Below are 13,800 nucleotides of genomic sequence, written 5' to 3'. Positions count from 1 at the left end.
CGTTTGTTCGACTCTCCACTGACTGTCCTCAGATTGGTTGACACCCGTTCTAGATTTCGAAGCTTGGTATCGCATCGAGTCGCGTAACGTCTCTGGTGCTGGCTGCCGGGCACATCCGCATGATTCAAGGTCCCCACAATCTTGGGAATGGCAGCCACGAAAATGGGGCAGACCAGCCTGCCAGTCGGGCAGTCCTTGCACTGAGTTGGATCCAAGGCTTTCCCTCCTAGTCGAGGAGTTCCCAGTTCCACTGGCTGTCTGTGGTGATGACTTGGGCGGGTCTCCTGCCTTAGTTGTATTAGAGGCATCTTATTTCCCTCCTGACCGGTTGAAGTTCGCAAACACATTCCTTGCAGAAGTACTGCAATTGTGATCTGGAGCCAACTGAAATGCATACCTCCGCTGCCTGGATTCTTGAAGGCCAGGATGGTCTCGGGAGTCTCAAACTCATCCATGATAAGCCTGCGCCTTCCCTGGGCGACTACGATGTCTTGTTGCACATTCACGCGGCATCGCTCAATCATCGCGATCTGGCTATAGCTAAGGTATGGACCGCTGTCACTCTTTCGCTCCTACGTTCTTCCCCCCTGGATAAAGATAAAAGCTAAATCTCCGCTACTCATACAGGGTGCTCACTCTCTTGTCATCAAACCTAACGTGGTCGCCGCATCCGACGGCGCCGGCATTGTGGAAGCCGTCGGCCCCCTGGTGCAGAGCTTCCAGCCCGGGGACCGAGTCTGCACGTACATGGTACCGCACCAGCCCGAGTCCGAGCCGGTCACGTTCGCGGACATCGGCGCCGGGCTGGGCCAGCAAGTGGACGGGACGCTGCGGCCGCACGCCGTGTACCACGAGACGGCGCTGGTGAAGATGCCGGCGAGCTTATCCTTTGTGGAAGCGAGCACGTTGACGTGCGCGGCACTGACGGCCTGGAACGCGCTGTTCGGGCTCGCGGCGCGGGCGCCGAAGAAGGGAGATGTGGTGCTAGTGCAGGGGACGGGTGGGGTGTCAGTTATTGCTTTGCAGGTGCGTATTCTGTTTTGTTTCTGGTCACAGCGGCTTGCTGCGTTGCTTTTTGGTGTTGGGGGGTAGACTTGACGCCGCATCATGCTTGACAATTGGGTCTCTTATACTCCGCATTGTGGTTCGCATTGGCAGCCGGCGCCACCGTCATCGCCACGACCAGCTCCAAGGCCAAAGCGCAGCGTCTCCAGGCCCTCGGCGCCCACCATGTGCTCAATTACCGGCGCAACCCCAAATGGGGCGAGACGGCGCGGGCGCTGACGCCCGACGGGAAGGGGGTGCATCTTGTCGTCGATGTCGGGGGTCTGTCGACGGCCAGTCAGTCGCTGAAGGCCATCCGGCCCGAGGGGATGATTGCTATGACGGGCTTGCTGGGCGGGCCTCCTCCCGGTGAGAATGTCAACACGCTGGTTGACTGTTTGATGAACTTGTGTACCGTGCGCGGGGTTCTGTTAGGTACACGCCGGCAATTCGAGGAGATGAATCGCTTTATCGAAGAGCATGGCATCCGGCCGGCGATCGATGAGAGGGTGTTCGGGTTCGCGGAGGTGAGAGAGGCGTATGAGTATATGGAGGAGCAGAAGCATTTCTCCAAGGTTTGCGTGAGGGTGGAATGAGTGATTCGTATATAGTGGTGGCGTTCGCATGCGTAGATGAATTGTACTGCCAGTACATGAAGGAGTAGTTTGGAAAAAAAAGGTAGTCGACAAAAGTCACTTGTGCAACCTTCCCCTCAATGACGTTGATTTCTCTCCGCAGCGGTGGTGGCCAGTTCCTTCTTCCCCCCTTCTTTTCCACACATCCCAGAACATACGAAGAAGTTCTTTGACTACTGTCTACTCTCTGGTTTGGTCTGACAAAGGAAGCATAAAGCCACCGCCACACAAGAGACGTCATTCCACACAAGAGCTGTGTGGTGTTATCTTTGCATAAATTGTACTCCTTCCCCTCTTCTCTGAACCATTTAAACGCTCTCCAACTCCCAGACAACTCCACAATCAAGCAAGATACTCTCTTACAAGATTACTTCAAACCCTACACAGTCAAGTGAATCTAATACCAACTGTCAAAACCTCATCAAACAATCACCCAAGGAAAAGAACAATGTCATTCAACGAATCTCAAGTCAACCCCGACGTCATCCAGCTGCCCACAGATACCACCACAGACCATCCCAGCGCCATTGCGTCTTCTTCCTCTGCCGGCGCTGATATTGGCGCCGCACCCGTGGGGCCCAGCACCTCTCAAAAGCCGTGGAAGCCGCCCGTGGTGCGCCAGCAGAGCTGGAGCAACGAGGACCAGAAGCATGAGTTGCAGAATCGGTTGCTGGGTTTGGAGGACGAGGAGGGCCAGAGACCCGGGTTCTCGGAGGCGCCGGCGGGGGTTCACTGAGTGGGCGAGGATGGTCTTCTAGGAGGGCTCTGGGTTTGATGAAGTGAATGATTTTGCTGTTTCCCTCACTCGGTGATCCACTGTGGATGGGAGAGTGTGTTGAATTGTGATTGTTTCTATTTTAATGCCCGCTGTATCTGCAGTAGTATAGCTTTAACTCTGCTTGATGAATACTGTTCATGCGGAGTAATACGAGCCACAACCCGAGGATAATTTTCCTTAACAATATAATGAATTAACTATCCTCGATTATGGAATATACTTGATGGGGAGAAACAGGTTAGCAGTGATCATCCGCTATCGACGCTATAGTTATTATCTCTACTAAGTTAGTGGAGCCTCTCTTTCTTCCCCTCCGCCTTCGGTCCGTCCGTCACTCACTGCAACTTTCGTCAGCCACTTTCAACTTTGCAATCTTTCACTCACGCCTCCCTTGACGCCCAAAATAGTGCGCGTGCATCAATCTCCTTTCCCTCTCACTCTCCCCAATGTGGCGTTCATGTCACTTATGCGCCCTCCTTTTCCTCTCGCTGAAAGGAATTCTGCATAGTTGAAATCCATCCCACCCACTGTAACCTGTGGACTTCGCATCAGCGGCCAAGCCATGGATCGTCACCGGAAGCGTATGTCTCACGAACACGGCCATTACCCTGTGGTTCAGTGCACTGATATTCTTGTTCATGCACAGGGGAACTCCGCACTCTCAACGAGAAAGCCTGGGCTGGCGAGACTGGTAAATAATGCCTGTTTTCCTTCCTCCGACAATGACGCACCACGCCCTCCACCCCCCCTCCTCCCCGTACCTGTCACTTTCTCCTACACAAACACACAAAACACACACTTCGCCAACCTGCCAAAGTTCCCACTCACTAATAGTATTGTCGCAACACACCAGACATCTTCCCCGTCAGCAAATCCCTCGATTCTGCCCTCAAGAAAAACACCGCCTTCATCAAGCGCCTCCGCACGGGCATCAACGCCTCCGCCCAGCAGACCTTCCTCGCCGACATCCGCACCCTGTCGCTGCACAAGTACCTGTCGGAAATCATCTCGGCCTGCTACGAGGGTCTCTGCAAGCTCAAGTCACCCGGCGAGATCGCCACGGGAGTCGAGATCGCCAGCGCCCTGCACCAGCGGTTCGGCCCCGGCGAATTCACCCGCCAGATCGGATGGCTGCTGGGCCGCGGGCTGAGCACCCCGGACAAAGGACAGCTCAAGGCTCTGAGCCAGGAGGTGCGCGAGCGCGAGGAGAAAGAGCGGCTGTCGCGCCACCGGGTGCTGCTGCGCGTCGTCACGGAGCTCTGGCTGGTGGGCGTGCTGCGCACCTTGGATGATATCGATCGACCGGAGGACCTGGGTGCTGCGGCGACTAAGGGCAAGGACGGGGGTGTTGTGGGCAAGACGACCGACGGGCCTGTGAAGAGCAGTAAAGCGCCGCCCTCGGCTGCCAGGGACGGCGGTGAGAAGGAGTCGGAGCCGTTCCCCCTGGAGGTACTGAAGGACCTGCTGGGTCATGATCGCGATCACCTGAATCTGCCCTTGGCCGTGCTGTTCGTGAAGAGCTTTAGCTGGGATGTGCTGGGAACCAAATTGGTGGAGGAAGGCAGGAAGACCGTGGAAGCGGACGGCGCGACGACGACGACCACCACCACCACGACGAATGGAGCCTCTGGAGACGGGCCGAATGGCGCTGGTGCTGAGGGCGAGACGGAAGAAAACGAGCCCCCGTTGATTTCTGAGAAACTCCAGCTGCGGTTCCGCCATATCCTCAATCGGTACCTGGAAGACGTCAAGGCGCATGTTGTCCGTGACCAGAGGGCATTGGCGGCCCAGAGCAGGCGCAATGCCGAGGCGTACGTGAAGAGTGGTGAGATCTTCGAGGATCGTCAGGCCAACTTTGAAAAACAGACCAAGTCGCTGGAGAAGCTCGTTGCTAACACACAAGTCCTCTGCGAGGCCCTCGGGGCGGAAATGCCGGCCTTGGCTGAGAAGGAGACCAGCGATGCGGCATCGGCGGGAGGAATCGGGCTGGTCAAAACGACGGAATACCTGCGCGGCCAGGGCGAGGGTGCTGGCATCTGGGAAGATGAAGAGGAACGGCGCTTCTACGAGAACCTGGTTGATCTTAAGGGTAAGGTGCCGGCCGTGCTCCTCGAGGATGCCAAGAAGAAGAAACCCGAGTCCGACGAGGCGGCCAAGAAGAAAGCAGATGGCGAAGATTCCGGCGCAGAGAAAACCGAGTCTTCGGCCCAGCCTCAAGCTTCCGAGGAAAAGGGTGCGGATGCCGACGATCAGTCCACTGCCATTGCGAGCAGGACGGTGGGAGCCCAGGTGGATGCGCTTCTAGCCAAGCTGCCCGACCTACAGACCAAGGACCATGTGGATCAGATGGCCTTGGATTTCTGCTTCCTCAATTCGAAAGCATCGCGCAACAGGCTCATCAAGGCGGTCTCCGATGTTCCCAAGGGACGTCTCGATCTTCTGCCGTTGTACGCCCGCCTGGTTGCCACGCTGGGGCAGTACATGCCCGACATCCCTCAGGGCTTGACTACGTATCTGGATGAGGAATTTAGGAGCCTTCAACGTCGAAAGTCGAAGGAATTCTTGGGGCAGGTCCGAATGAGCAACGTTCGGTATTTGGCGGAGCTCACTAAGTTCGGTGTGGTCCCCGAGCATATCATTTTCCATTGCTTCAAGGTGTCCTTGGACGACTTCTCGCGCATGAACATTGAGATCATAGGTAATCTTCTGGAGAATTGCGGTCGCTACCTGCTACGCAACCCAGAGACGGCTCCGCGAATGGCTTCTTTCTTGGAGACCCTGGGCCGGAAGAAGACTGTGCAGCATCTGGGTCAACAGGAGCGGATGGTCATTGAAAATGCTGTTTATTACGTTGATCCGCCGCCGCGGCCTGCGATCCAGCAAAAAGAGCGCACCCCCATGGAGATCTACATCCGGCGGCTGGTGTACATGGACATGCACAAGCGCAACTACACCAAGATCCTCAAATCGCTTCGCAAGCTACACTGGGAAGAGGGCGAAGTGGTAGGTATCCTTGAGAAGGTCTTCAGCAAACCAGTTAAGCTCAAATATGGAAACATCCACTTGCTGGCAATCCTCGTCAGTGCTCTTTACCGATATCACCAGGAGTTTGTGATCGGGATCGTGGACAATGTTCTCGAGCACATCACGTTGGGACTCGAATTGAATGACTTCAAGTTCAACCAGAAGCGGGTGGCTGAGGTCAAGTATCTTGGAGAACTCTACAATTACAAGATGATCGACTCGCCTGTCATCTTTGACACATTGTATCGCATTGTCACCTTCGGCCATGGTGAGTCTGTTCCTGGTCTATTGTACGAGAACATACTGATGAGAGTGCAGAAGGTGGAACGCCCATGGCTGGGCGGATCAACCAACTGGACCAGCCCGACGACTTCTTTCGCATTCGCCTGGTGTGCACGTTGCTGGATACGTGCGGGCATTGCTTTGATCGCGGGTCGGCGAAGAAGAAGCTTGATTTCTTCCTCAGCTTCTTCCAGGTACGATGCGTTGTCGTTCAAGGTCCAGAATCGAGAGCTGACCTGGTCATCAGTATTACATTTACACCAAGGATCCGTTGCCGATGGATATTGAGTTCCTCGTCCAAGACACCTACTCGATGACTCGTCCTCAGTGGAAGCTGGCGGCTGATCTTACCGAAGCAACGCAGTTGTTCGGGGAGGCGGTTGCGCAGAACTACAAGATGCAGGATGCTGAGCGGCCTGCCGAGCCGGAGGACGAGGATGCGGAGAGCAGCTCGTCGGACGATGATCTGGAAGAGGACGCCATTCCCGAGGCAGAAGACGACCAAGAGTCCAGCGATGAGGCCGAGGTAAGACTCTGCCAGGGTCCAGGAGGTTTCCTTGCTAATATCAGGTCTAGGCATCCGGTCCCAACGCCGAGAACACCGGTGACAGCGAGTCCGAGGACGAGCAGATCTTCGTCACTCGGCAGGAGGAAGAACGGGATCCAGAGGCGGAGGCTGACTTTGATCGCGAGTTCGAGAAGATGATGGCGGAGAGCATGGAGTCGAGGAAGTTCGAGCGCAAGGGGGTGTTCGACATTCCTCTGCCCATGAAGCGGTCCGGTCGCGAGGCTGTCGCGGCGGAGCCCGTCGCGGAGCCTCCCAAGCCGACCACTAACACAATGGCCTTCTCACTGATGACGAAGAAGGGGAACAAGCAGCAGACTCGCACAATTGACCTGCCGTCTGATTCCAGCTTTGCGGTCGCGATGAGAAGTCAGCAGCAGGCTGACCGGGAGGAGCAGCAGCGCATCAAGAATTTGGTGTTGAACTATGAGATGACCAATGAAGTTGATGCTGATGCGGAAGGTATGTTTTTTTTTTTACCTTTTTGCTTTCCACTTTTCCCACCCAACCTATTCACCACGTCCTTGTATGAAACCTCAAGCTGACCGACCAATCGTCTTAGCCGCCGAGAAACGCTCTCCCCATCGTGACACCCGCCTCGACAAGTCCGCCAGCAACCGCATGGCGTTCCGCTCCCGGAAGCTCCAACTAAGTGACGTGAACTGGTAAGAAGGGGATTCACACAACACCAGCCACAGCTACGGTGTCTTTGTCCAAAGCGAAAAAGAAATTATGCAGGCCATCTGTGTTGGGGGGGTGGGGAGGGGAGGCTTTTATGTCCTAAGACGGACGGACGGACCGGACCCTCCCTTTCTCTAGCTTCTTATGTCTTCTCGATGGCCAAAGCAGGGAGCCACATACAAACCTTGACGGGGGACGGACGGGACCCGGGAAGATTTGTGTCAGCCCGGTCTGCCTATACGGCAACAATCACTATCCTATCCCTATTCCTGGGTGGTTTCCCCCCATGAGCCGGCCCCATAACTTTCTAAAGAAGATTAACGATGACGATGATGACGACACCCGGCGTCTGTTTCAACACAGGTCGTGGGGGACGAGATATACAGCAGACACTCCAGGCTAGGCTGCAGGGCTTATTTGTGGTTTCGCGGATGAGCCGGTATGTTCTATCTAATTAAGAGGGTGATGGATCGATGATGCATTGAGTGCTGCTGGGGTGGAGGTATTCTTGTTGAAATTAGTTAGTTATCTTCCCCGATCTTAGGCCATCCGTACGGGTTGATCGACAGGAGGCGAACGAGGGTAGGTGGGTGGGTAGTTTTTAGAATGCAATGATATGCCCTGGCTGATTCGACGGGTGAGTTTATGAACTGCCGTTTCATATATGTGTGTGTGTGTGTGTGTGTATGTTCTTTTGGGACTTAATGATTATTTGTCTGTGTATGATGTTTCTTTTCCACAATAATGGTTATTATCTGTTTGTCTCTCTTTTCTGCGAAGAAAATACCTATACTATCATGGGCCCGTCAAGCATGGAGCTATATAACAGGATAGGTACTACGGACTACTGTCCTGACTACAGCAAGCTAGTGCGTACAGCGAGCCAGGTACTAGTATGGTGGAGAGAATAATACATTCAGATCAATCAATTGGTAAGTATGTACCTCACTCCTCCCTCCTGGCTCAACCCCGTCATGCTCTCATCTAGACCTACCCATACCAGAAATAAACACACAAAGGAAAATGTAAACCGAACTCATGATGGTAAGTATGGGGAAATCAAAATAAAGCTCAATACCGCAGTAGAAAAAGAAAGAAAAGCCACAACCGGCAACTAACTACGCCTGCTGCTGCTTCAACTTCTCCGTCAATTCCGGCACCTTCTCGAACAAATCCCCGACCAACCCGACATCCGCGACCTGGAAGATGGGCGCATCGGCATCCTTGTTGATGGCGGCGATGACCTTACTATCCTTCATGCCTGCGAGATGCTGGATGGCGCCGGAGATGCCCGCGCACAGGTACAGCTGCGGGGCGACGTTCTTGCCCGTCTGCCCGACCTGCAGGCTGTTGTCGGCGAAGCCGCTGTCGACGGCGGCGCGCGAGGCGCCGATGGCCGCGCCCAGGGTGTCGGCCAAGGGCACGATGACGCGGTCGAACTCCTCCTTGGACTTGAGGCCGCGGCCGCCGGAGACGACGCGCTGCGCCGTCGCGAGGTCGGGCCGCTCCGACTTGGCCAGCTCCTCGGACACCCATTCCGTCTGCAGCGGGGTCTGCGGGTCGATGCCCTCGGCAATGGGGGCGGAGTTGCCGGTCGTCTCGACGCCCTGGAAGGAGGTGCCGCGCACGGTCAGGACCTTGATGGGGTCGGTGGATTGGACGGTGAGGATGGCGTTGCCGGCGTAGATGGGGCGGATGAAGGCTATGATCCGGGTGGGTTGTGAGGTTAGCATTCTGGCGGTAGGTGGATGTGGTTTGGTTTGATGGAAATTGTCTTCTCCGACACCGGAGAGAGTGATGAGTGGGAACATTCGCAATGCATATCCAAAGAAAAAAAAAAAGGTAGGAAGACGTACTATCCTCGCTTTCAATGCCCGTAATATCGCTAACCTGCTGCACGTCCAACAAAGCAGCCACCCGAGGCAGAAGACTCTTGCCAAAGGCCGAGTGGCCGGCGACCACATGCGTGTATTCGCCCTTCTGGATATTCTCGACGAGCAGCGGGGCGTAGTTCTCCGGGAGACCCTGTTTGTTTCCGGTGGATTTGTGTTAGTCTGTTTCGATGATGTTGATAGGAAGAATGCGAGGGGCTGTCTCATTATCCAGACTGGCAGCATACCTTCTCATAGGCCTCATTATCCACGGCAACAACCTTGTCCAGACCCTTGATCTGAGCAGCCTCGGCCGCCGAGGTCCCCTTCACATTGGCGCCGGCCACAAAGGCAGTGATGGATCCGCCGAGCTTCTGGGCTGCAGCAATGGCGGACAGGGACGAGGGTTGAAGCTTGCCGTCGCGCTGTTCGAGGACGGCGAGGGTGGAGAGCAGGCGGGCGAGAGCGGCGGAGGAGATGCCGGTGGTGGTGCGCATGGAGGGGAGGATCTGGGCGCGGGCGGCGCGCAGCACGGAGCGTCTTGCTAGAGGGATCATCTTGATGGCTGGACAGAGATGGCGGTGAAAAGAGAGGAGGAGGATAAGGAGAGGAGGGGAGGAGAGGGGAGGAGCGGGTTGAGAGACCGTAAGAAAAGGTGAGGAGAAAGAAGGCGGGGAGGAAGCAATAAGTTGAGTCTCGGGAATGGAATTGAAGGTTATCGTCGGATCGACTGTCTTTGACCGCCCGCAGAACCCGCCGACGGGCCATACGGGCAAATTCCCGACGGACGGCTTGTTCGGTTACTTCAATAAGTTACTCCTCGGTCAATCCTTTGATCATGTGTCAGACTCCCTTCGCCAACTATACGGATCAATTACGCACAATATGCAAAAAGAACTTTTTGATTTTCATTCGTCCAAGGGGTATTGAGGTACACGCCCTGATATGATAGAACAATAGAAAAAAAGAAGGAAAAAAGAAAAAAAAAAAACAATAAGAAACAGAAACTGGAAAATAGCGCCGGTAGACAGGAAACAACCCATTGCTTATTCAGATACATGTCCGTGAGAAATCAAAACAACACCGGAGGTATAGACTTGATTGAATATGTTTGGTTTTTGCAAGCAAGTAAGCAAGCAAGCATAGGACGTAGCCGACTATTGAATCGACTTTCTCTTCTTCTTGCCAGCTCCGGCCGCGGTTTTCGTGGGTGCCGCTCCATCTGCCAACGCCTTGGCCTTCTGCTTCTGGAGCTTCTCTTTCCTTGCGGCCAGCGTCAAGGCATCTTCATCGTCCTCGGCAGCCTTGGCCTTCTTGGCCTTCTTTGGGGTCTCGATCTGCTTCTCCTCCTCGACAGCGGCAATCTGCTTGCGCTTCTTGCCGGCAACGGCCTTGGTCTCCTCCTCCTCGGCACCCTCCTCGACGATATCGCCCTCCTCGACCCAAAGCTCGCTGGCCAGCCAGATGGGCATGGCCATGGTGTTGGCGCCCTTGATGTGCAGCGCCTTGATGTTCCGCCAGCCCTTTGTCACGAACTTCTCTGTCAGACCCTTGACCACCGCGTCGACGTTCTCGGCAAGCTGCTCGGCGGTGAAGCTGGACGAGCCCACGCGGATCGCAGCAGTAGTCGCCGGGGCCAGCTGCACAGGGGCGCAGTTCAGCGCCTTCTCGATCTCCTTGGCAACGACCGCCGGGGAGGCGAAGGCGCTGCCTTCTTCCTTGGAGTTGCTCTTCGCCTTGACGTCCTTCTTGACCTTCTTACCATCGACCTTCTCGATCTCCGCAATACGGATGGGGATGGGCCGCTTGCTGGACTTGTAGAATGTCTTTCCGAGGGTCTTGACCAGGCGCATGATGATGCGGTCGTCGGCCAGGAACACGTCGTGCTCCTGGAGCAGCTGGCGGCGGCGCTCGAAGCTGTTGTAGCGGGCCTGCAGCTTGGTGTATCCGATGACCCGGTCGATACGCTCGGTCAGATGCGGCGGGAAGGACGGGTCGGCGACGATGTTCTTGACCGCGCGCTGCGGGTCCGCGGTGATCAGGCAGATGCTGAGGGAGGACGAGGCGTTGAGCGAGTGGGGGATCGGGATCTTGCCGGGCTTCAGGCGGTTCTTGTCGACCACGTGCTTCTTGGTCGTGAGGACAAGCCACACGGCCTCGTTGTTGGTCGGGGTGCTCTCGTCGCCATCCGAATCCTCGTCGTTGTCACCGATAAGCGTCTTCTTGGCCGCAGACTTCTCCTTCTCCACCTGCGTCGATTTGATGTGGCGCAGAAGGGCACCCGAGGCTCGCGAAACCTGTTGCAGAACAGCCGTTAGTTTGAGCGCCTCAATCGACCCCATTGTGAATGGTGATCGCGAGATTGAGGAACTGGTACGCACCTGGCTCTTATCGAGCTGATAGGGAGTTCCCGAAGTCGCCTTAGTCGTCAAAGCCGTTGAGGACCCCATTTTTGCAGAGATGATATGGAATGTTGCGTGAGTTCGACAAGGCTCGACCTTCCGTGATAATCTAATGATAAAAAAAAAATTCATGGGAAGGCGGTAAGCACATATTGCCGGTCTTGGCGGTGGATGACCTTGCTTAGTCATGTGCGTCTCGTCACGGTCATGTGATCGTATATGCTCGTAGCCATTAACTAAGCCTGAAGGAGAGTCTACTAACAGTAAGTTAGTTAGGTAGTCACGCAAACCACTGCTTTGTCACACTGAAGTAGTGCACAGTGCGTAGGAGACATGACGTGGTGAAACAACGCGGACTCTACTCATTCCAGCTCATAATGCTTTCCCCCCTGCGAGATACCACATCCTACGATGTCTACACAAAATCACCAGAGTCGACTCAGATCCGACAAGCATTTAAGCTCGTCTGTGTGAGAAGGTGGGCTAGACGGTCTACCTCATTGCTTTGTGCGTCCATTGTCTTGATCACAGCCCGAGGGGATCAGAGGTTTCATGCTCAAAGAGCACGCCCCGATGCGAACGTGATGCCTTACGGATCTGTGCTCACGATCTGGTGGCTGGTCCCTTGCATGTTTCATCCTAGAAGCCCAGCAACATTGTAAAGGGTTCCGGAGATGCACGCACCCCCTCCATTACCCTGGCTAGGGATGATTGATTGCTGCTGTTTTTCATATCCTGAGCATACTCGCTGCGTATATCAGGGAACCGTCCAAACGTGCAGCGATACGGTGCTTCAAGGGTCTTGAACGTGTTTCTCCCAAATATGCCAATGGTAACAATCCGAGTGATTTGACCATCAGCACCACTAATCCCAAGGTGTACAAGTCCAGGAAAACGTCGCACAACCGTAGAGGAGGACCCGGTCGCGCGAAACCGTCAACTGAAAAATAAGTCTGAGCGGTAAAGTCTTCCGTAACCTGACGGGTGAGCCATATGCTCGAGAGTTGATTTCATATTTACGACGATAGGACTAGATGACCCTGGGCCATTGATAGTGAGTAGATGAGAGCTAGCTAGTCCTGTGCAATGGTAAGTCAACACATGCGCATTGACCATGTGGCCCATTGCAGAGAGGAGAAACCAGGGACTGAGTCTCGGAGTATTCCTTCATTCGACCTGCAGAAAGTAAATGTCAAGTAGAAGAAAAGGAGGTATATCAGACTTGGTGTACTTGACTACTACGTAGTAGGTATGAGGTATGGAAAAGAACCGAGCACAAGCCACATGACCAACCGACCGCTCCTTTACCCACTTGTCTGGCCATTAATTCGGCTGGTGTAGCTGGTTGTAAAGTACCTCCCAGTAGTGTCCTAGTGGTTAGGGAGTCGAATGCCTGTTTCCCGTGTTTTACATCCAATTACTAACCATGCTCAGGGATTACTAGTAAGTTAAGTGACCTTTTGAAAATCATTCCGGGATAGTACACTGCTCTTTCAAGGCTCCGTTTGGTTGTCCTCCGCGTTGAAGCCAATCAAAATGCGTACACTTGTCATCAGCGCAGGAGACAGTGGGTGGAAAACATGCACCGAAGCTTGTACAGGACTTCGTAGATAGGGGAAGGTCGGTGACTTAGTGGTTCAGGCACAGATAGTTGCTGATAGGACAACGACGATGTCATCGGTGCCTTAAAAATCAATAACGCATGATGCCGGCTATCTAGCGGAAAAATAACTTTTTCCTTCGGGTCTCGGGGTTACTGCTCCAGCGACTGCCTCGGTGATAGGTGCAATTGCTCTGTTTACCTCTGCATACGAGTAGACAACAGCGATTGCTCACGAATGATAGGTGAACACAAGCTTAAACTTCAATGCTAGTGCCCCTATTGAATACCTTCAATGGCACGGAGCATGGAACCAGTCATCTCCTGTACCACACTCCCGTGGTGAGGTCCACGTCAATAGTTGAGTTGTTCGAGCGATTTAGCTTCGCCTTCAAAAACTAAATAGTCTGCCTTGGATGAACGGGCAACGGCAAAGAGGACAGGAGAGGTGGGGAGCGCAACGGGTCAACAAGCAGGTGTAGATATGGCACGAGACAGCGAGCATGCGTGGAAATAAAACGCACTCCCACGATTGTGCCCCTCACAATATACCCGGTCGGGGGTAGTGCGACCCCATCCTTTAACTAAGATTTGTTTTAGTGCTCCCTGCAGCCCGTTGGTGCATTGGTTTGAAGTAAGGTACGGTTGCTGTGTTTATCTGCCAATCTGGGAGATTGGCCCCGCCGCGGGAGTCAGGCTAAGCAAGTCTCGGTTGGATTCTCCTTCCCCAAATCCCCACCCTCCTCGGGGCTTTCCATCTTCCCCCCCCCCTCCCCCCTTATACGTACCTTTACCTACACCTTAGTGACCTTCTAGCCCTGCCCTCTGGAGCAAGGGCATTTGCTAGACTGTTCGTCATTCCACGAACCCAAACGCCAACGACTCTCTCCACCCAAAATATTGACTTTGTCGGCCCCA

The 13,800-nt window shown here is 54.5% G+C and overlaps 4 protein-coding genes across 4 annotated transcripts; 3 read left to right on the top strand and 1 right to left on the bottom strand.

Moving 5' to 3' along the window:
- Positions 1-389: 389 nt before the first annotated feature.
- Positions 390-2,024, top strand: BP01DRAFT_403382 (zinc-dependent alcohol dehydrogenase family protein; the record flags this gene model as incomplete). Its single annotated transcript, XM_025578681.1, has 3 exons — positions 390-545; positions 628-1,030; positions 1,159-2,024. 3 exons carry the CDS (start codon positions 390-392, stop codon positions 1,638-1,640), a joined length of 1,041 nt encoding a protein of 346 aa, XP_025434778.1. The 3' UTR covers positions 1,641-2,024.
- Positions 1,722-6,997, top strand: BP01DRAFT_388645 (nonsense-mediated mRNA decay 2 protein; the record flags this gene model as incomplete). Its single annotated transcript, XM_025577854.1, has 8 exons — positions 1,722-2,406; positions 2,966-3,038; positions 3,104-3,148; positions 3,311-5,749; positions 5,800-5,957; positions 6,011-6,289; positions 6,340-6,790; positions 6,891-6,997. The coding sequence occupies exons 1-8, from the start codon at positions 2,128-2,130 to the stop codon at positions 6,995-6,997; spliced, it is 3,831 nt and encodes a 1,276-aa protein (XP_025434777.1). The 5' UTR covers positions 1,722-2,127.
- Positions 6,998-8,127: 1,130 nt separating this feature from the next.
- On the bottom strand, positions 8,128-11,222 carry BP01DRAFT_371036 (uncharacterized protein; the record flags this gene model as incomplete). The annotated part of the gene is made up of 4 exons (XM_025576645.1): positions 8,128-8,711; positions 8,866-9,034; positions 9,129-9,420; positions 10,051-11,222. 4 exons carry the CDS (start codon positions 11,220-11,222, stop codon positions 8,128-8,130), a joined length of 2,217 nt encoding a protein of 738 aa, XP_025434776.1.
- Positions 11,223-11,592: 370 nt separating this feature from the next.
- On the top strand, positions 11,593-12,072 carry BP01DRAFT_112662 (uncharacterized protein). Its single transcript, XM_025570330.1, has one exon. The coding sequence runs from the start codon at positions 11,660-11,662 to the stop codon at positions 11,942-11,944; it is 285 nt and encodes a 94-aa protein (XP_025434775.1). The 5' UTR covers positions 11,593-11,659; the 3' UTR covers positions 11,945-12,072.
- Positions 12,073-13,800: the final 1,728 nt, after the last annotated feature.

The sequence above is a fragment of the Aspergillus saccharolyticus genome, assembly GCF_003184585.1.
Source record: "Aspergillus saccharolyticus JOP 1030-1 unplaced genomic scaffold BP01scaffold_3, whole genome shotgun sequence".
Classification (NCBI taxonomy): domain Eukaryota; kingdom Fungi; phylum Ascomycota; class Eurotiomycetes; order Eurotiales; family Aspergillaceae; genus Aspergillus; species Aspergillus saccharolyticus.
The sequence above is the reverse complement of the archived record's forward strand: the minus strand, read 5'-3'. Positions and strand labels throughout refer to the sequence as shown.

Excerpts from the sequence above, each read along its gene's own strand:
- BP01DRAFT_112662 (XM_025570330.1), top strand. The coding sequence starts at position 11,660 with ATGCTTTCCCCCCTGCGAGATACCACATCCTACGATGTCTACACAAAA.